The sequence below is a fragment of the Sorghum bicolor genome, chromosome 10 (assembly GCF_000003195.3).
Source record: "Sorghum bicolor cultivar BTx623 chromosome 10, Sorghum_bicolor_NCBIv3, whole genome shotgun sequence".
Classification (NCBI taxonomy): domain Eukaryota; kingdom Viridiplantae; phylum Streptophyta; class Magnoliopsida; order Poales; family Poaceae; genus Sorghum; species Sorghum bicolor.
This window is the reverse complement of record NC_012879.2, coordinates 50,858,300-50,881,394: the sequence shown is the minus strand read 5'-3', so window position 1 is coordinate 50,881,394 and position 23,095 is coordinate 50,858,300. Positions and strand designations below refer to the sequence as shown.

At 41.6% G+C, this 23,095-nt stretch overlaps 2 protein-coding genes and 1 long non-coding RNA gene across 6 annotated transcripts; 1 reads left to right on the top strand and 2 right to left on the bottom strand.

Moving 5' to 3' along the window:
- Positions 5,479-7,678, top strand: LOC110431423. Its single transcript, XM_021450540.1, has 5 exons — positions 5,479-5,644; positions 6,608-6,805; positions 6,890-7,081; positions 7,177-7,338; positions 7,438-7,678. Exons 2-5 carry the CDS (start codon positions 6,634-6,636, stop codon positions 7,632-7,634), a joined length of 723 nt encoding a protein of 240 aa, XP_021306215.1. The 5' UTR covers positions 5,479-5,644; positions 6,608-6,633; the 3' UTR covers positions 7,635-7,678.
- LOC8065027 (putative GATA transcription factor 22) lies at positions 14,050-16,318 on the bottom strand. Its single transcript, XM_002437140.2, has 3 exons — positions 15,725-16,318; positions 15,196-15,579; positions 14,050-15,048 (listed from the first exon to the last, which is right to left on the bottom strand). Exons 1-3 carry the CDS (start codon positions 15,965-15,967, stop codon positions 14,515-14,517), a joined length of 1,161 nt encoding a protein of 386 aa, XP_002437185.1. The 5' UTR covers positions 15,968-16,318; the 3' UTR covers positions 14,050-14,514.
- Positions 17,161-22,499, bottom strand: LOC110430823. Of its 4 annotated transcripts, XR_002448206.1 has the most exons (6): positions 22,305-22,499; positions 21,996-22,089; positions 21,729-21,888; positions 19,345-21,171; positions 17,691-17,861; positions 17,161-17,590 (listed from the first exon to the last, which is right to left on the bottom strand). It is a non-coding gene; the product is annotated as an uncharacterized LOC110430823 (long non-coding RNA). The 4 variants fall into 4 exon arrangements; XR_002448207.1 differs by lacking the exon at positions 19,345-21,171; XR_002448204.1 differs by lacking the exons at positions 17,161-17,590; positions 17,691-17,861; positions 19,345-21,171 and having other exon boundaries at positions 21,314-21,888.

Here is a 23,095-nt window from a genome sequence, read left to right as displayed (position 1 = left end):
CTTTGAAAATATAATTAATATAGAACGTAATGATACTTAGTTGATATAATAAATGTTATTATTTTACGGTATAGACTTAGTCAAACTTGAAATGTTTTGATTCTTTAAAATTATTGGAATGATTTATAATTTGAGATAGAGGAGGTATTAGTTTGGTTGATTCTTTTTCTATTATATTAGGAGCCATAGGGAATTTGCGGTGATATGCTGATCCGGAGAAGCGTCCTAGCTATTTTGATTTGTAATATGGTTTAATCTTTAGTTGTTTGTTCGTTTACTTTTAGAATGGGTTTATGTACATGTATCTCTCCGTGGAACATGTAAGCAACGAAGTTGCAGCAGGTCAGATAGTGTGCTTCAAATAAATGTCGAACTGTTGACCTTCCTCTGGCAGGGACGAAGCCAAAAAAAATTGTAGGAGGGGCTAAACAAAATTGCTACATCAACTTAACTTTACTATAACCCCTCACAATAGAAAAAATATATATTAGCTTGAAGTAGTTTTATATTAATTCACAAAATATATCTAAAAATAAAGTCTCAGCCCACCCTACCTTATAAATTTATGTCTAAAATTAGAAGCAAAAACACTAGGAGCTCTACTGAATCAGTAGCGGTAGGGGGGGCTAGAGCCCCCCTAGCCCCACCGCTAGCTTCGTCCATGTCCTCTGGTTACATACCCAGTTAAATATGCATGTACAAAGTTGAGATATTCTTAAATTATGTGCATGTGCTTCAAAGATTATGTGATTCACTTAACATATGAGACTTTGTAGAATCATAATCATTAATACTATATCTACAAATTTAGTTTAATTTAAAATAGTTTGACTTTGATATAATAAGATTGGAGCCCTCATACACTCTTCTGTGGCTCACTATAAGTCTGGAAGCTTGCAGGACGATGCTTAGCCATCTAGAAGACTTTTTGTGAGCGAATATCTAGAAGACTTTCCTTCCAATAGTAACAAAAACTTCACAAATTGAATAGAGACTGACCCCCCCCCCCCCCCTTTTAAAAGGAGTGCCAGTTTAAATACAGTACAAAATCATATTATATTTAGTTTGACCAAATTTATAAGGTATACTAATGTTTATGATATCAATAAATATAAGTATCATTATACCCACCATCGAATATATTTTCATTATACATATTTTAAACCATCACTATTGCTATTATTTTCTATAAATTTAATTAGATTTGAAATAATTTGAATTCGACCTATTTTTTTAAGCGAAGGGAGTCCTGTTCTCTTACCCTGTCACGGCTTTCCACGCCTAACTATTTCTCGTGCGATCCACGGCGAAATGCAAATCATGCAAGAAAGCGCAGATAAGAATTCTGTGCAGAGGATAAAGGCAGCTGTTACTGCGGATCCAAGATGACGAATTGACGATAAGTTCACCTGCTCGCCTGGTTCCATTGCTCGACGAGACCATCTCAGCGGCCAACAATCCCACCACGACGGCGACCTCTGGCCCGCGCGTGCAGCACACAAACGTGCGGTGCTGCGTCCTCCATGTCGCCTCGCTAGGTAGCTCCGATCCCGGCGCCGCGGAGGAATCGCGCAAGATCGCGGCAGCCATGTCCACATAAAAACCCACGTCGAAATAAAACCAACAGCCAGGCGCGCGGCGGCCGGGGCCGTGCGCGTCTGGGGTCTGGAGGCATCGGGATGAGCCGGGAGCGGCCGCCGGCCGGCGTGGCCATCCACAAGCCAGCCGTCGCAAGAGGACATCGCCGGCCTTTTCGGTGTCTCTTAGAAGATCCCTTCAGCTAGCTCGCTCGCTAGGCTTGTTGGCTCTTGAGAGGCCTCTAGGTTTCAGAGAGGATGTGCGTCCTGTTCCTGTCCTGTCAGGCGATCGTGTTCAGACATTCCGTCAGATATTTCTCGCGAGTCAGGTTGCTGTGCTTTTATTTCAACTTTTTTTCCAGCGCCGGTTTAATTTAATCGTCTGGATGTCCGTGATCGATCTTCGTCTCATCTCATTCCGGTTCCGGTGGCAAACGAGTGGAGCAAATTGGTCGGAGCGGCAGCAAGACGTAGGCATATACGTACATGCCTAGCGTAGAGCACTGTCTCAGCATCACTCATGCATACTCTGAACCTGTTTTCGTCTTTTCGAACCTTAGCAAATCGTCACACCATATATATGCTGGATCATACTTACATCGTTTCTTGTATTCCAACCATGGACATGCAGCATCAAAGGGCAGTGGATTAGAAGCCTTAAAAAGTTGTTTGTAGAGAAAACAAGCTAGGCCGGGTTTAGGGTTTAGGGTTTAGGGTTTAATTTGACAGAGTTGTCAAAATGCAGCAGGAATTTCACCTGTCTCTTGTCAAAAAACTGAGGTCGGTCTAAAACTGTCGGCAAAATCAGTGTCTGTTGTTTTAGATCTGACACTGATATATACTATTATTATCGGTTGTTTGAAACCTAGCAATGATATATCATCACTGCCGTGGCTGGGCCATTGGTATGGTCTGCCTGTTTGGCTGTAGACATGCCCTGAAGGTCATTGCACTCTTAAAAAAATGCTATTCAAGCATAAGCAAAAAGACAAATTAACCAAACATTGAAGAACAATTAAGACGTACAGAATTGACTCGATTCAACATCACTACTAGCATTTGCTTTATTATACCATGGGACATAAATCCCTAAGTCACTCTAGAAACGAAATACCGAGAACCAAACCGAATTTATTAAGGCCTTGTTCAGTTCGCAAAATATTTTTGTTTTTGCTACTGTAGCACTTTCGTTTGTATGTGACAATTATTATCCAATTCCAGAGTAACTAGGCTCAAAAGATTCGTCTCGCAAATTACAAACAAACTATGCAATTAGTTTTTATTTTCGTCTATATTTAATGCTCCATGCATGTGTACAAAGATTCGATGTGATGGGAAATCTTGAAAATTTTTGGAACTAAACAAGGCCTAAGAACCGAACCGAATTTAACGAAACTGAAAAAATCTGATTTCCTGTTCGGTACCTAGTTCTTAGGAACCGAATTTACCGAGGTATATTCGTTCTGTACCTCGTGAACTGAAGTACCGAATATGTCGACTAGCAGCCCATGTTAGCCCAGTAGCAGTCCACCTAAGCTCACATAAACGAAACCCTAGCAGCTCATCTACTCCTGTTGTATTGTGACTTTTTATGTGTATGATTTTGGTACTCTTATTCTATATGAAATCATGTTGAATTGGCCATTGAACCTGATGTTACATGTTGTTGTAATATGTTCGGTTCTTTCGTCGAACCGAAAAGAACGTTTACCGAATTTCCTTGGTACTGAATATTTTTAGGAACCGATCGGTACAAGTTTCCTCAGAAACCGAATTTGTATGGGTACTGACGAACCGAACGGATCGGTTCAGTATTACCAAATGCCCATAGTGATTGCTAAGGTTTAAAGGCGGTACGGTTGCAAGGGCATCCGAGATAGCATATGTTGCGTGGAGGTGAGCGAGCTGGGTCCTCCACAGTCCACACCATTGGTCCTAGGCCTCCGACAAGGTGCTTCAAGTTATCATTTTCCTCTCGGGCATCCCTTATCTACACGCCCGATGAGACCTGTACTTTCCTAGGGTTTTGGCGACTCGTCGGACGAGGCTATTGACCTGATCCCCAATGTCTCTTCCTGCTTGACCGTTCTCGTCGAACGAGGCTATTGACCCCAGGGGGTGAAGCTAGGGCCTTGTTTAGTTCCGAAAAGTAAAAAGTTTTCGGTACTGTAACACTTTCGTTTGTTTGTGACAAATATTATCTAATCATAGACTAACTAGGATCAAAAGATTCATTTCGTGATTTACAGCTAAACTGTGTAATTAGTTTTTGTTTTCGTCTATATTTAATGTTTCATGCATATGGCACAAGATTCGATGTGACAGGGAATCTTGAAAACTTTTTGGTTTTCGGGGTGAACTAAACAAGGCCTGATAAAACGCCACTAGGGTCAGCAAGCCTGTGATAAGTCCACTTTTTTTGACATGACACGATTTTCTAAATTATAATTTATTTAACTATTTATTTATAAAGGTTATAAATTTATAATTACTAGATAATATATTTGGTTATAGATTTAATAGAATCAATTTTTTTATTAGAATAGCTAAATGTTGTTAGCTGAATTATTAGTCAACTATTATAAAATCGGACACTTGACCTACATAATTTGACCGAGGAAGTATATAATACTGTAAATTAGAAGTGTTTCTCGTGCGTTGCCGTGGGAACTGCAGATGAATTATAACGAAGTTAGATTAAATTACTTATATGAAATAATAAACTACGTGCTTGTAAGAGTCGAAAGTGTCCTTCTGCGACATGTACTCTAAGCTGGTATCCGGGGCCTAAACTCGTTAATCTTTCAGTATAAGCTGGGCTATCAAAAAATAGTAGTGGATGACGATGAGCAGGCGAGAAGCAGATAACTACAACGCGGAATCAGTGCAAAGGCCTGGAATATTTAGAAGCGGACCAATACACGGGCGAGTCAGGGAGAGAAATTCTCAGTCAAAAGTGCAAATTAAAGCAGGCCCCAACGACCAAGCCTTGCCAGCTTTCCTGTGATGTTTGCTGCACGTCCATGAAGGCCGAAGGCCTAAGGCCAAGCCTACTGGGCTTGCCGCTTGCCGTTGGTACCTTGCGGTTTGCAGTTGCATTGCATCGCAAGGCTGCTGGGTGCTGGCTAATTTGCCCTGCAGCGCTGGGCTGCTAGGTGCCTGCCAATAGCTGCTAGGTGCCTGCCAATATTATTACTTGGTACGGGACGGGAGCTAGGCCTTTTTTAGTTGACTCCGAAATTCAAAAACTTTTCAAAATTGTTCACATCAAATCTTATGGCACATGCATAAAGCACTAAATATAGAAGAAAACAAAAACTAATTGCACAGTTTGTCTGTAATTTACGAGAAGAATCTTTTGAGCCTAGCTAGTTTATGATGGGACAATATTTACCACAAACAAATAAAAATGCTACAGTATCAATAATTTGAGTGAGACGGGGCCGGATGGGGTGTGTTAGATTTAATATGAGCCACGCCCATATATTATCTAATAATTTTAAGGCATGTATTAAATAATATGGATAACCTGACTCGATTTAAATGGAAAGAGTTTCGGAAGTTTCTGTCCCTAATGAGGCGGCGACACGTGGTGTGGGACATGCAAAGTTTTGCCACTCAAGCCAATTATGCAGCTGTCCGAAGTCTTAGGAGTTTTTGTCCCTATAATAAGAAAAAGTATGAAAGGAGTTTTGGAAGTTTCCGTCCCTAATCTCTACTATAATAGACCAGTTCAAATTATACTAGATCCACCAAAAAACACTTCTCCCACTAAGAGTCTCCAACTTTTATGCACCCAGAAAAATGTACACATAAAACCGTCATCATTAAAATCAAGAGCTACAGAACATCTCTGCCAGACTTCAACACAATCGTGCAGCCACCAACGGTTGCAGGCCTCAACGCCGAGCTTCAACAAGCCTCCGAGTCATCTACGATCAATCAACGAGTCAACCAGCGCCCGATCTCCGGCCCATCATCGCCCGATCTCCGGCCAGCCGCAAGGCTCACCGTGTTCTTCGCTGCGCGCCGGCCGCAACATCGAGATCAATCTCATCGAGTTCATGGTAACGCCCTTTTCCTCCCGGTGCTTTTTTTCTCGCGTCGAGTTTTGTGAACGACAGTAACGGTTCGTCGTTTCTTGGCGATCTCACCTCGCCGGCGATCATGGCACAACAGCAGGCAGTGCAAAGCAACCGGCGGTGTGTGCGTTTGGTCCTTATTAGCTTGATGGCATCACCATGATGTCATGCATGCTAATTATGGTCGTTTTCTTGAAGAAAAACAAAACCAGAAATACTCTTGTGAAACGATCGACGGCGGTGGACATGGTGAGCGCGGGCTGGGGCGGCGACCTAGCGCCTCCTGTGTGCGTGCGCTATTACCGATGCTTTAGCTAGATGCTGCTGCTATTTTTTCATTGGGATGTGTTCTACGACTGTTTTAGTAAGGCCTTGTTTAGTTCGCAAAAATTTTCGTTTTTATTTAACAGACATTGTCCAAATAAGAAGTAACTAGACTCAAAAGATTCATCTCGTAAACTATGCAATTAGTTTTTATTTTCATCTATATTTAATGCTCCATGCATACGACCAAAGATTCGATGTGACAGAGAATCTTGAAAATTTTTGCAAACTAAACAAGGCCTAATTATGCAACTAAATTAAAATTTCCCAAAAGCAACCCTGCTATTTAAGCTTGGTTAGACTGAATAGCAATTTTATCTTTGCCATCAGTACTCACATTGAGTTGTCTGCTTTATTTCAGAAAGAGGTGCTCATATATGCATGCAGAGATCTCTAGATAAATTGATCATGTTTAGTTTCCCCTTAGGCCGTAACACATATAAGTTCTTAGTGCTATTGTATGGATGGGTTGCAGATGAGTGGTAAGCAGAAGCTGCTTGAGTGCCGGCTATAGTTGCACAATAATATAACTGCAAAATTTTTATGTGTGCTGTGTGGCTCATTATAGTAGAGATATTGTTATATGATTTTTGAGTATTTTCTAAACCTAAATTATTTGAGCAGAAAACTCCATGTCCAACTAAGTCGATATGTCTACGCCAAGAGATCCACGTGGAACACAAAGCAATATGTCTACGCCAAGAGATCCACGTGGACCACAAAGCGATATGTCTATGTCAAGAGATATAGGCCGAGCACATAGCGAGATGTCTACGCCGAGAGATACATGCGGACCGTTAAGCGATATCACCAACGTCACAGGTATGCTTATAATATTTTCGTATGCTGCTCTTAACGCAATCTCATGCTAATGGAGTAAAGTTATCGTCCAAACGCCCACTTTAGATGAGGCCTCGCGGAAGAGGGATCAAAGGAATATGCAGCAGCGGAAACGTCGAGCTGATATGTCCATCGAACAAAGGGAAGAGATTAATAGGAAACAACGTGAATACCGACAGCGTAAGAAGGCCGCAACCCAAAATAGTAGCACTTCTGCTACTTTGACTGAAACAATGTCATTAACTTCATTAACGATGGGTAATTAATCTCTTTGTTATTCCCATTTACACCATTAACCCTAATGATTTATCCTAACAAATGGTCATCCTTTGTGTGCAACCCACTAATATTAGATATTGACGAAAATGCTGACCCATGTGATGAAAACACACCAATTATTTTGGGCAACAACAATATCCAAAAAGATGCAGATGGGAATCAGAGCCATGTTGGCGTTGGCACATCGACAACAAGAGGCAGTGCACAATCTGAAGTCAACGACAATGATGTCCTAGGTATACTTCAAGTTTGTTATTGTGCAAAAGTAACATGCTTTCTTAAATTTCTTAAATGATGTAAACATGTGCACTTGGCCCTACAAACGATGCCTGCAGACAGTGCTGATACTAGGAGGGAAGAAAAGAATGCACGACAACGGAAACGAAGAGATGATATGACTGATCAACAAAGGGAGGAGATTAATAGGAAACAACGTGAATATCGAGCGCGTAGGAAGGTTGCAATGCAAAATATTACCACCACCTCTGATGTGTCTCAAATAGTGCCAGCATCCTCACCTACAGGTGAGTAATATCTTTAATTTATGCATTTCATCAACCATGTAATATATCATGAACCGTTGTCTATTTGTAGGTTGTGTGAGTTTTGGAACAGGATTATCAACTATATAGAAATGATAATTATGTGCCACGAGCTAGAGGCCCATGTACGGTCCTTTCTCGAACATTGCCTACTCCCGTTGATTCAGGCAAGCACAACAACTCATGCTAATTTAGATAAAAAAAATAAGCCAATTAGAAATATGTTAATGTACTTATTTTAAAAATATTTTTAGAAGTTTAATAAAAAAAGGTATTTAGATACATGCTATTGTACTTATTATTAAAATTTGCAAAAGTTCATTTACCTGAGCGGCGCCGCAACCATTTAGATGTCACAACCAATGAAGATGAATTTGACCGTGAACTATTTGAACCAACAAATGATAGTTGGGATGGTGATGAAGATGCCATGGGCGGCGACCATGGATTGCATATATTTTTTGCCCATGTGGGCATTGCATGCTAAATATAAAAGAATGGCATGTCAAACTGATATTATATATATTGCATATGCAGATCACTTTAAAGGATGAAAATGAAGTACGGTTCAAAGATAATGGTGTACAAACGCCTCGGCCAGAAAGCAATGAAAATCCAATGCATATTCTCAGTCAGATGATGGTGTTGCCTCAGTATAATAAGCCAAAGAAAGCAAACAATGTACAAGTCATGCCTCAAGGTGAATTAAGTTGACACGTACAATAAAGTGGAAAAGTAGAAAACACATATTGGACGTAATATGCACAAACATCCATTTCATCAGCACTAACGAAACTTTGGCTCAGTAAGTCATTCTAAAGAAAATTGTTTTATTCTAATTTAGAAATTTTAGTTATCCATTCTATAATTCCTACAAAAAGTAATTTATTTTATAACCTTGTTTTATAGCAAAGAGTGGGTACGAAGTACACAACCATACCCGAAACGGTAATATTTATAATTGGAAGAAAGAATACCCTACATATGTAACAAAGGTTACACACAATAAATACTGGTAATCTCTTGTAATACATGTCACCTATTAAATCACAAAAAAATAGTTATTTTATTTATGTACATTGAATAAACAACTGATCTTGTCCAGGAAACTAGGAGGCTTTCTTGTATACAATTTTATGAAGTTGTGGGACGGCGAAAGATTGTCACCGATCAACACCGTAAGCATATATAGTCTCTTGCTATATATTGTACACTATATAGAAAAATAATAACCTATTATTAATTATCTATACCATGCACCGTAAAAATATAACTTAGATGGTTATAATATTAGAAATAACATTACTACACATTTTTATCTACAAAACTATTTCTGAATTATATATAGACTCAAATACAATTGTATAAATATTAGACTATGCAAATATAATTTTATTGTTTTAAGATACATTCATAAGATAAAACCGTAGCGTTAGCATGTACATTATACTCGTTTATTGTAGTAGTGCATTGAATGGCTTCTGCAAGTAAAAAAGACACTTGGGCCTTGTTTAATTACAAAAAAAATTGCAAAATAGATACGATAGCACTTTCATTTGTATTTGACAAATATTATCCGATCATAGACAAATTAGTTTTTTATAAGATTCATCTCGTAAATTATAGACAAATTATGTAATTAGTTTTTTATTTATATTTAATGTTTTATGCATGTGCTGCAAGATTTGATGTGACGAGGAATCTTGAAAATTTTTACAAAATTTTTGAGATGTTAACAACCTTGTTGCCCACATTACCCACCGCGACAACAGCTGGTACTAAACAGTTTTTGTTTTCATCTATATTTAACACTCCATGCATGTACCGCAAAATTCGATGTGACGAAAAATCTTGGAAAGTTTTTAGTTTTTGAATGAACTAAACAAGGCCGTATTCATTTTACTGTTCACAAAAAATCCAGATCTCTAAACTCATTACCTTCAAGGGACCAGAACTAGATACAAGAAACACCCTCATCAACAAAAGGAAAACACCAGTAACGATAATGAATCATCCATTATATGCAAACATTTTCTATACTTGATAGGTATTTTCTAAATATATATGTGGAAAACAATTTGCTTGGTTGATTATCCAAAGTGGGATGCCTTGGCGGATCCGAAGGGTATTCTCCCAGGAATATCCAACTATTTTTGCACACTCTTATGTACATACGTATACAGATATATATGAATGTATAATACAATATTCTGTAGCATTTTAGTTCAATATAGCCCACAGCAGCAATTTTGACAAAAGGTGGGTTATTTACTTGTTCTGTTGTTTATTGGCAAGTAAAATGCGTTCGTTTTGTTGATAAGCTAGGCTGAAAAGTATTATTTGCTGATTAATTGTAAAAGAAAAATAATGTACCCAGGATTCAAACTATACCTATCGTCTAGTAGCTTTTTTACTGTGACACTTCAAGCCTTCTCCACCGCAAGATGCGGAGGGAGTAGCCACGGTAAGCCTGAGCTCCAGCCAACATCCTCACCGCCCTCCTTCGTCACCATGACAACATTCTCCTCTACATCCTTATTGTCCACTTTTACCCTTTATTACATGCATGACTCTGATCAGCGCCTTTTGTGTGCCAACCCACGGACTCGTGATGCATCTACCTCCAAACTTTCTGTGAATATACTTTTTATAATTTGCCACACTTATCTAATGACAGGGGCGGATCTCCACCTAGGGCCACTAGGGCCTTGGCCCTACTTGTGGACCAAAATTTCTTAATACTCATTTTTAATTTTTTGGATTATATTCATCACCATAGACTGCCTCGATCACCCTCTCTCATCTCTTGCTTGTGCCCGCTTTGTAGTGTGTTACTCCTTCCTGGTTCCCTCACGTTTTCAATCCCAGCTCATAGTGTACTCCAGGGCATCGTGGTTGGCTTTGTTGTTGTTTTCTAGCTAAACACGTCCTTCTTTGCAGTTATTAGCAAAGACATAATTCTATCATTCCAACCAAACACAATAATAGTTATTCCATCCCTCTTCCACGCTCTCCAACCAAACGCACCCTAGATGGCCGAGCGCGAGTGGATTTAAGTTTGAAATTAAGATTTTTATCCACTTTCATGTTATGGATTTAAGTTTGAAATTAAGATTTTTATCTCGAACTATGTATTTATAAGCTATTTTTGTTATCTATCGGTATTAGACTTGGTACAACTGATATCTTGATTCAACGTAAACGGTGTGTGTGCTTTATTAGTGGCCCTAGACGTCAAAATTGACGAGCTCCGCCACTGTCTAAGGTTAGTTGTAACATACTAAGGTTAGAGAGATGACAATGGATACTTGAAACCTGACGTGTCTTTACCTATTAGTGCGTGGATATGAGTTAATTTGTCTACCCGTGGGTTTATTAATGGACAAAAAATCATACCCAGCAGGTTTGCAGGTGTAGTCTGGAGATGTAGTACCCAAACTCATACACCTATAGATTTTTAAACCAAATCCATCATAGAAGAGCTTATATCAGTCCATGGTACTCTAAATTTCTACTCTATCAATCCATTTAAAGGTATACATAAGCAACCTTTCCATCCCAAACATTACCCTAGCTCATTCCTTTCCTATCACCCACCCAACCATACTACGACACGCATCACGCCACATCTGAGAGACTAAGATCCCAACTGGTTGATATATGTATGTCATTAATATATGAACTATGGTGTCTGATTTTTGTATGATTGGTGAAATATGATTTCTAATTTGATTATATTTCATTGTATTGTGCTTACATGAGTATACCATTTGTGAATATGTACTATAATACTATATCCCTATTGGTGGTGAAGTAGTGTGCTTGCTATGTGGGTACAAGCGACCCGTTGGGTACCTATGATCCAAATGGATATGGGTCTAGACATAAAATTAAACTCGTCATAGGTCATGGGTTTTTTAGTAAGCATATTTTATATTTATAGACATGTGTTTAAGTTAGCAAACTCTAACGAGTTTATACCCATTGCCATCTGAACTCTATGCTGACAATCAAACACACAACCCATAATATGTTGGCTTTTAGCATAATATGTTGTCATATGTTCTGAAAAGTCATGGCGGGCAGTACTGTTCGCTGATTTATTGTGAGAGCAAAACAATATTAGTTGGCAGACTTAAGAGTATAAGACAAGCGAACGGAGCTTTTGACTCCCACAAATATCTAGCTAGATGTTTTGCTAAAATCTCTACATTTAAATCAGATCTACGTCCAAACGATCATGATGGCCTGCAAGTCCATTGCACCAGCGCTGCTAATACAGGAAAAGTAGCAGCAGTACTTCCCCACACGGATTTTTACCAAAAAAGGCAAGACACGGCGTGCAAAGGCGCAAAGCTCACCCATACGGCCATACTTACCGGCGCCTGCTCCGCTTTCTCCTGGTCCATTCCATCTATGGCCTTGTTTAGTTCCCAAAAAAATTTCCATCTATCCTCTGTTTACGACTTACGACCAGCAGGTACAGTGAAACGAATCCGGAGAGCAACGGCTCTTCCGGCAGCCCATACCCATACGCCCCCAACAGCGTGCGTCCAAAATCGGCTGGGCGACTTGTTGCTCGCGCCTCTCCCCTCGTGATCTGCCCCTTAATGGGGACAGATGCACGTCCAAACAACAGACTGATTGGCCCGAATCTATCTATGCACAAGGGCAAGGGCAAGGCCGCGCCCACTACACAACTCAAACCTTGCCGCGTCCTGTCCTGTCCTTTACAGCCGGATATATATACTCCTCCTACTCAGGGACGAGTCCTAATCGGATCATGGTAGTTGCGTCAAATTAGATGGGAATTATTATTTCATAATGAAGGAGGAAAAGCAATTGGCAACATTGTGTGTTTGACACACTTACAAGGCGAGATATTTCAACGATCTATGTATGTTTCCTCCACGCATGGAGATTGGAGCTGGATCTCTGAACTTCTTGTTCTTGCTGGCAGGTAGAGATCGCGGAGCTGCAGAATCTGACCAGAAATCTGCAGGTTTATCATCAAGCATGGTGAGTACTGGCCTAGTGGGATAGATGCTTTAGCGGTTCAGAAGTCGGCACCAGTTCCATATCTGTGCAAACATATTCATAATCAGTGATTAAACAGCACAATTAACATGAGTTTGGTAAAGCAAGGATAACACAAAGAACAGCTACATGATAAAAACAGAGCAACATTTGAGGGTTCAATTAGCTGATAAGAAGAGTCCTAATCCCTGACACTTCATACTAGTATTCGAAAAGGGACAAGACTGAAGCTATTAATAAAACAGTGCAGGCCAAGTATATCAGCATGGTATTGGTATCCAGGTCATACAGTGACCGAAGATCCCACTTCCAGGAAATAGCACAGCTGTTTACTAGCAAACCATGTCTATGGCAGCACAAGAAAAACCCAACTGCAAGACTGATGCCCAGTAAACTGAGGTGATCTAAGCGCAGCATATCCATCAAAATCCTATATATAATTTGGACACTTCAGATACGCAAGGGCAAAAAGCATTCAGGGCAAGCACCGTCAAGGTTCTTATCATATCATTCCTAGCTGGATAATGTTTCTAACAGAAACGCAGCTACTGCTAGATTGTATGATGGTTAGGCTGGATACGTATGCGGTCTATGAATCACTCCTAGAGCGAGCAAGACAGAGAGAGTAACTCACTGTCACAAGTTGTAAGGTGGTAAGGCAAGGCTCAATCATAGACATGCGCCCAACAGATACCCAACAAATACGTAACTTTTAGAAGGCTCTGCAAATCCAAAGGGATCATGGCGTTGAGCAAAAGGACACTGTGCTGCCATCTCTACAGAATAAAAAGTCTTTGCCGAGAGCCTGCCTGGACGGCTCTTGGCAAAGACCTCCTTTGTCGAGAGCCTACCAGCACAGCTCTCGGCAAAGACGACGTCAACATTGACGTTCCTCGACGGCGCCGTGGGCTTTGCCGAGGGCGTTTCTTGCCGAGAGCCTGCCACGTGGCTCTCGGCAAAGAATTCTTTGCCGAGAGCTCTTTGCCGAGAGCCTCGTGGCAGACTCTCGGCGAAGACTTCGCCGAGGGCTTTGAGGCCTTTGCCGAGGGCTCCCGGCTCTCGGCAAAGAAGCCGGATCCAGTAGTGTATCCTGTTCTTGCTAATTCTCCCCTAAACTCTACTCCACTTCCAGATTCCATTAGGATCTTGACTCGGGTCCTGACAAGATGGCATATGATAAAGGAGATTAGGAGAATGTTGCATGAAAACTGGTGAAACAATGGAGACCACCAGACAAGCTGACAAAAGCTTTATATACTGCAGCTCAAAGCAGATCATACTGACAGAACCATCAGAAGGAAAAGTCATGAACGAGTCGCAAGAACACAGGCACGCCTTGCAACGATATGTCTCCAGATTGCCATTACAAGAAACTCAACCAGAATGAAGAATAAATAACAATAGCAGCCATTGACCAGATTACAGCCACAGCATGGGGAAAAAAACTAGTGCACTCAAAACTGAAACACCTCACAGTCTCACACTACATGCAATAATTATATCGTCGTCCTGGCTATTGTAGCTAGAGATGATAATCACGATTTTGCCTCATCACTTCCACTCGTGATCTTCTCGCTCCTATCGTCCCGTTCTCTCAACTCTCTTCTCTCTCTCTCTCTCTCTCATCAAACGAATCACATGACTTGAACAGTGACACGGGTTACACTGGCAACAAGAACAAGAAGCCAAATAAAAAAAACTACAGGTCGTAGGGTAAACGACGATGGTAACAACACTAACAGTAACACTAACAGTCAAAGGCACTAGCTAGAGGTAGCTAGCTGCAAAAAGCCTATGGTGCTGGGGCCTTTGTAGAGGTAGATCGATCGTCGATCAGCTTCGGACAAGCCCGCAGGACAGCGTCATGAGCAGCATGGCAGCGTCCGTGATCTCGTCCTGCTGCACCGGCAACGCCGGCGACGCCCGGAAACTGCAGGAGGCAGCATCTGCAGATGCGGGAGCCGCCGGCGGACTCCTGCTCCAGCTGATGAGCCCACCAATGTCGTCGACAAGCAGGTCCCTGCTCGGACAGGCGTCGTCGTCACCAACCTCGGCGGCGGTGGCCGCCTGCTGCACGACGACAGCCGGCCTGTCAGTGGCCGCGGCAGGAGCTGCGACGGCCGCAGCGTGATCCTGCTGGACCTGGACCACCTTGCACCGTTTCTTGAACGGCAGCGACCGGTCCACGTCCACTGATCTCTTCTCCTTCTTCACCTTGGGGTGTGCTGCTGCGGCCCCGGCGGCGTTGCTCGGCGAGGCCTTATCGCTGTCGGTGGCGGGCACTGCTGCTGGCCCGGAGGTAGACGCGGCGGCCATCATCGCCCGCCGTGCCTTCCGCTGCCTGATACCGCACGCGTTGCAGAGCGACTGCGCCATGCAAAACAAGATATGTTACACTCATGGGCTTGCAATAATATAAATTACTACATAAGTATATATGCAGCATGCAAGGACCACGACACCATGTACGTAGGAGTTGGATTGGAAGAGGCAACAACAAACAGAGAAAGATACCTTGGGGCCGCAAGGACCACTCCTCCACAAGGGCGTCTTGGTGGTGTTGCAGTCGGAGCACACCCTAATAACACCCAAATTTGGTTGGCCGCTCATGTTGATGTCGGCGTCGTACCCTGCTGCCTGATGCGCCCTTCTCCTCGGCTTCTTCCCGGCACCACTGGGATCGGCGGCAGTGGCCTTCCTCGTGATCCTCATCTTGGCCGCCGGCGGCGTCCAGCTGCAAGCATCCATCGACGACCCGCCACCGACCACCTGGTGCAGCTTCCCCATATCGTATGGATCGTACGAGGCAGGCTCGATCATGTCGTCACGGATGCTCTCCACAGTCGGGAACGGCGTCGCAAAGACACTACTCGCAGCTGATGACGATCCACCAATCATCTGATATATATAATTAGATAAAAATTATTATACATAAAAGGGCGCGCAGCATGAGTGACGAAATAAATCTGTGAATTTTTACACATGCATGGGCTATGATTAGGAAATTGAACACATACTATACAGTTAATTAAGTAACACGTACATGTTGGGGCTCGAGCATAGTTTGACGATGCTGCCTCAACAAGTGATGATCTGCCGATCCATAGCTCAGACTGCTTTCGCTGGCGCTACTATTGCTGATCACAAAGGGGAAAAGGATTGGGGGATCCTTTGGCAGCGTGAAGGCTTGGAAGTGGCCTTGGTGGTGGTGGTGGTGGTGGTGGTGGTGATCTCCCTCCATGAGAGGGAGAGCAGTGGAGAGCTGGCTCATGTAGATGGCAGACATGGGAGCTATAGGGACTGATGAGATCAGGAATTTGCTTGCGATATCGAGATTTGGATAGAGCTATGGAGGACCTAGCTAGCAGGATCTAGTATATATAGCTAGGTGATGAGTGAAGATCAGATGAGAGATAATATGGAGAGAGTAGGAGGAGAACAGCAGCCGCGGCGGCGGTGGCGGCTGGTGCTGTGTGTATGTCGGAATAATGGGCAATTTGGAGCGAGGGATCAAAAGGCAAGCAGCGAGCTAGCGATCATGAACGAAAGGGGGAGGCATGTCCCTTTTATAAAGGGACAACAAGGAGGGAGGTGCCTGCCTAGGCTGTGTAGATCATTCGTGTGTGATCCCTTTCACAGACACACGAACGAGAGAGATAGAGAGAGAGAGGTGGAGGGACCGAGGGTGCAAAGAGATAGATGGGCTAGATCGGAGGGGAACAGTAAAACACGTCGGCTGCAGTGCAACACACGTTATTCCTAGGCGCGGGTCCGATCGGCCAGGAGATGTGTGATCGAGGAGGTCCAGTCCAAGGGAGGGAGGGGACGTCGGCACTTCGGCTTCACTTGCATATCACCCGTACGTTTTGTCACTGGCAATATCAATCATCGCCTGCAATCTGTACCATGCCCTCAAGATCTTGTGTAGTATGTCCAAACGATCATGATGGCCTGCAAGTCCATTGCACCAGCGCTGCTAATACAGGAAAATAGCAGCAGTACTTCCCCAACACGGATTTTACCAAAAAAGGCAAGACACGGCGTGCAAAGGCGCAAAGCTCACCCATACGGCCATACTCTCTCCTTATTACCAGCATCCGCTTTCCCCAGGTCCTGGTCCATTCCGGCCTAGTTGCAAAAACTTTTTAGTTTCCTGAACTAGACTTTCGTTTTTATTTGATAAACATTGTTTAATCATAGAGTAACTAAGCTTAAAAGATTCATCTCGTAATTTACAGGTAAATTATGCAATTAATTTTTATTTTCGTCTATATTTAATGCCTCATATATATGCCGTAAGATTCGATGTGACGGGAAATCTTGAAAAGTTTTTGGATTTTGGGGTGAAGTAAGGCTTTGTTTAGATACACCCAAAAACTCAAAACTTTACAAGATTCTCCATCACATCGAATCTTGCGGCAAATGCATGGAATATTAAATATAAAGAAAAAGATAACTAATTACACAGTTTACCTGTAAATCACGAGACGAAACTTTTAAGCCTAGTTGCTCCATAATTGGATAATGTTTCTAAAAAAAATTCGATCTAAACAAGGCCGGCCTCCATCTATCCTATCCTCTGTTTACGACTTACGACCAGCAGGTACAGTACAGTGAAACGAATCCGGAGGGCGACGGCTCTTCCGGCAGCATGACGGAGCCCATACCCATACGCCCCCAACAGCGTGCGTCCAAAATCAGCTGGGCGACTTGTTGCTCGCGCCTCTCCCCTCGTGATCTGCCCCTTAATGGGGACAGATGCACGTCCAAACAACAGACTGATTGGCCCGAATCTATCTATGCACAAGCACAGGGGCAACTTGGCCGCGCCCACTGCACAACTCAAACCTTGCCGCGTCCTGTCCTGTCCTTTACAGCCGGATATACTCCTCCTACTCAGGGACGAGTCCTAATCGGATCATGGTGGTTGCGTCAAAATTAGATGGGAATTATTATTCACAATGAAGGAGGAAAAGCAATTGGCAACATTGTGTGTTTGACACACTTACAAGGCGAGATCTTTCAACGATGTAGATATGTTTCCTCTGCGCATGGAGATTGGAGAGCCGCGGAGCTGCAGAATCTGACCAGAAATCTGCAGGTTTATCATCAAGCATGGTGAGTACTGGCCTAGTGGGATAGATGCTTTAGCGGTTCAGAAGTCGGCCCCAGTTCCATATCTGTGCAAACATATTCATAATCAGTGATTAAACAGCACAATTAACATGAGTTTGGTAAAGCAAGGATAACACAAAGAACAGCTACATGATAAAAACAGAGCAACATTTGAGGGTTCAATTAGCTGATAAGAAGAGTCCTAATCCCTGACACTTCATAGTATTCGAAAAGGGACAAGACTGAAGCTATTAATAAAACAGTGCAGACCAAGTATATCAGCATGGTATTGGTATCCAGGTCATACAGTGACCGAAGATCCCACTTCCAGGAAATAGCACAGCTTTCAGAATGGCACAGCTGTTTACTAGCAAACCATGTCTATGGCAGCACAAGAAAAACCCAACTGCAAGACTGATGCCCAGTAAAATGGGGTGATCTAAGGGCAGCATATCCATCAAAATCCTATATATAATTTGGACACTTCAGATACGCAAGGGCAAAAAGCATTCAGGGCAAGCACCGTCAAGGTTCTTATCATATCATTCCTACAGCTGGATAATGTTTCTAACAGAAACGCAGCTACAGCTAGATTGTATGATGGTTAGGCTGGATACGTATGCGGTCTATGAATCACTCCTAGAGCGAGCAAGACAGAGAGAGTAACTCACTGTCACAAGTTGTAAGGTGGTAAGGCAAGGCTCAAATCATAGACATGCGCCCAACAGATACCCAACAAATACGTAACTTTCAGAAGGCTCTGCAAATCCAAAGGGATCATGGCATTGAGCAAAAGGACACTGTGCTGCCATCTCTACAGGGACCCTCTCTGTGGGGGTAACAGCAAAATGCATGGTTGGTGATCCAAAAGCTAAACAATTACGGTACACATACAGGTACCTCATCAATCAAGGGTGATGGCTGTACGGTGCAGCACAGGATTATTATACATATACAAACTAAACTTCTTTTAGAATGCTTGCACAATGAGTTGTGTCGGTCTCAGTTGTCGGTACTCAAATGAGACAAAGAAACTATAAGACATACATGGGTAGACCAGCTAATTAAAAATAGTTTTGATCGGATCATGTTAATAGGGATCTCCAGATACTAAATTGAAATATCCATTCTTTTTCTAAATTTTCATGATCCCTTTCAAGGTAGCAGGAAAAAGATGGGCCAAGATATTTGAGATGGTATTGCACTAAACTCTCTACCACCAGAAAATCTAAAGCAAAAGTGATAGAATAGGTCATATCTGGTTAATCAGCAAGGTAGAGAACATCCTGCTGCTCATGAATTATTTTATATAAAAATGAAAAGGCACATGTACAAATTTTAATAGTTTGTCCAATTAGTATAACAGTTAAACTAAAATGAGCAATTGACTAGTCAGATGATAGGGATGTGATCAGGCCACAATGTTGTAGGTGGTTGTGGATGGCACACACACGCAAGGCCGCAACTGCAGCAACCTGTTGCTATCAGAGGATCAACAAAAAAACAGAATAAGCAAAGGGAGGAGGATTAAGGATAAGGTTAACCTACGGGTAGGATGAAGGGAGGAACCACAGCCACTTATTTCAGGGCTGAATGCTTGACATTCTTGCATAATGTTAGCCAACAAAGAAAACAACAATAATTATAATAAATATTAAAGAAATTTCTGTGCCAGATTTGCAGATCAGGGAAGAAACTAAAAGTACCTTAACTCTGCTACTTTGTAAGGAGAAAAAGCTCCACTATGCATAACCAATTTGATTAGAAACAGAGTCCATTCACAAATAAAAGTTATGTACAAGTCCTTTTGCAAATTTGTCAGACTAAATAGGGGTTTGGTGACAAGTTCGTTTTTTTATTACTGACAACAACAACAAAGCATTTTAGGGATGGGTGGTTATTTTCATACTTCTGGCTTGCCTTTTATGAATTGAGATATATGGTGTGTACCCAACTACCCATGTATGTTGTTTGATATGAAAAGCCTTTATAACTCTGCAACTATCTATTAACAAGAAATATAACAATAGTGGAAAAAATTATTACATGAGCAAAGGCTTTTAAAGGAAGACCCTGTCTTATACTTCTACTGCAGTATCAGTAATATTCTGAAAATACATTAGTCATTTTCTAAAAAATAAAAGATAAAGTACCAAACTTCTAGATTGTGCGGCAAGTTGGCAACATAGCAATCACAGGTACGATTTCTGATAGAACACTTTGAAATGAATAACTTTATTTGGAGAATGGGGAATCATATGACCTTTCCGGTTTTCTAAAAGAGGAAAAATATGTCCATCATTGTCATATCTTTTTTTCCTTATACATATTCTCTTTGTTCTTGGGTTAACTATCAACAAAGAGAGGCAGAACACACAGAAACGTTAAAAAATTAGAGTCCCCAGGCCCTTTCCAATGTTACTGCATTGTGCATCTCTGTATTTCTTCTTTTTTGCTTCAATACTAACAGGTACAAGTGTGCACAAGCTATCTTTGTTAGAAAGAAATAACTTATTAGAATGTGTGATCCTGACTGGTCCAGATATTCTGACAACTGGTATCTGGCTACAATCTCAAATTATTCTACCAGTGTCGCACCACCACTAGCAATCTTGATACTTATTCTAAATTACTAAAATAGAATCCTGAAACTGGCAGGGTAAAAAAAGCCACATCCAGTAGAGCCTCCACTCCATGGTATGTGCTTTGCGTTGCTCCAAGCTCTATGAGTAATTTGTGCACGCTGCACTAAAGCCAAGGATTCTTCATCAGGTAGCTATTTTGGTTGTGGCAATGGGACTTAGCAACGATAGTTACTGTTACAACGAAATGGACAAAGAATGAGCTTTTCTCTGTAACAGGCTGCAACGATACTTAATCTCCAAGAAGTGATACCTCAAAGAAGGTAGGCTGCAATATTTGGTACTTCTCTCTTTGAAATACGTTGATGAGTCAAATGCTTCTCTATTTCATCATCGTTATCGTGTTTATAGTATCATTGTCATCTATGAACATATTTGCAATCATTTGCTTTGTCCTTTCACAAATCTGTTTTGCAACATTTGTTGGAGTTGAATCATATATAATATTTTATTTTTTTATTCATCCTTTACATTCTTCTACGTCTTTATATTTATCTTCATGTGCTGACTCTTTCCTCTCATCATGACCAAAATTTTTGTCCTTTTTTCATAGGTAATTCAGCTTTTATAGAAAGTTAATATATAAGTTTGTACAGACTCTGACACAACAACAATGCTGGAGATTCCAGCTTACAAGTTTCAGCGCCGAACAACAGAGCTAAGCAACTACCTTCCAGTCAACAAGTTAACATCCAACCAAACGAACAAGATGAGTCTAGACAAATGAAGTCAACTGAAATGGAAAAAAGAAAGAACTAAAGAACTGTCTCCAATAGACTACACCTTCCACCTCAATCTCATAATCAGCTTATTGTAATCGTATGCAAGAAATTTACCACAAAAATTGTGCAAAAGCTCCTAAATTAAGAAAAGACAACATTTCAAAGAGTCTTCATAGCTGACAACCCGTATAATAAATGACTGCAATAACATGATACTATTTTACCATAAAATACATCAAACATAAAAGAAGGATATGGTCCATCAACCTATTACTTTTCACTTGTCAAGAAAAAAGCGCAGTTTTATGATGCAAAGCTCGACCTTTATGGGTTTTTTCCTACATGGATCTTAAAAAGTTCAATTGTGCAAGGCTGCAAGCCCATTTCATGCATATGTATTTTGCTACGGAACAATGTATTTTCATAATTTCATCAAATGTAGCATAGCACCACACAAAGAATCAGGACTACTAAAAAAGAAAGACTTCATTGGCACAGAAATTGCTGAGCTACAGGGAGGGTGATGCATGCATGCATGTTTCATAGTACTGGGTTAGTTGTAGTTTACTCGCATAGTACTGGGTTAGTGGTCCCAGACTTGTTATTTCAAATCTCAACAGCAACGACTTCCCAAGGACATTGATCCTTAACCTCACTGAAAAAGGAAGTATACTTGAGACTCCTCTATATCACTGCGACTCAACTTTGCCGAACAGTCTCACATTTTCCTGAAAATTTGCAAAGGAGTTCCATAGGTTTCAGTTTTTTTTTTCATTTTCTTTAAAGGGATACATGGCTCTTTATTACACAATGAATTAGCAGTTACTCCACTTACCTGGAACAGAGCTAAAAATAACATACTCCGTGGCCTGCAGAAGCTAGTACAAGCAAACACGAACGGGCAAATCTGTTTTGTGCCACGCCCCATGCTGCAGCATTTGGATAGGAGTTAGGTTAGTTACGAAACTCCTGCAGATTTGTATCGCTAGTGCTTATACTAACAACCACCTAAGAACATCCCCATCCTAGATCCCAGGAAACACGTGATAACAGCAGAAAACACTTTGATCGCATTTCGTCGAACATCTCGATCGCCAGCTGTAAGAGAGATGGAGGATGGGTATGGGGGGAGAGAGGGGTTCACCCATGGCAGCCTTCTGGGAGGCGGAGGACACGCATCGCCAATTCGCCATGGCCGCGAGGTCGCGACTTGCGCCGCGTGTTGCCGTTGGCTTTCGCCGTTCGGCGTTCGCCATGGCCAGGGACCTCCGCGGGGCGCACGCGCTGACGCACGGTGCGGTCGGTCCGTCGAAGCGCGTAGCAGAAGCTCGACCTCAGAGAACGCTGGGCCATGTATGGACCGAAAAGTCAAAGGCCATGAGCTTTATGGGCCGAAAGCCCAACGGGACTGCATGTTCTTTCGGATAGTCGAGGAGATGCGCTGTAGCTGCCAGGCTATACGGAATATCCGCTTCAGGCTTCATGCCTGACGATGTGTTTCTCGATATTATGCTGATCCCTTTTTTTCCTTCTTTTTTTTTCTTTTTCAATTAAAAAAGTCACGGTATATTAGTACTAGCAAAATATGTCCGTGCGTTGCAACGGGAGAAAAAAACTTTTAAACCTTAATGGGAAGGGACCATGGTAATGATATAATTTGTATTTATAATTTATCTTTTCGATAAAACTTGAAAATTGTAATTTATTTTACCATGGCTATGATATCATAATATAACTTAGTGTTGTCATTAATATGAAAATGTCTTATTAAATTTGTATCAAATTAAAATATAACTTTGAGAGATTCTTTTGGTGTCTTGTTCCAAGACACAAAAAAATAGATTTAAATTAAATATCGAGCTCTGTGACTTTTTTAGGATGCACAAAATATTTAATTATAGTTCAAGACAAAAAAAATAAATTTAAATTAAATAT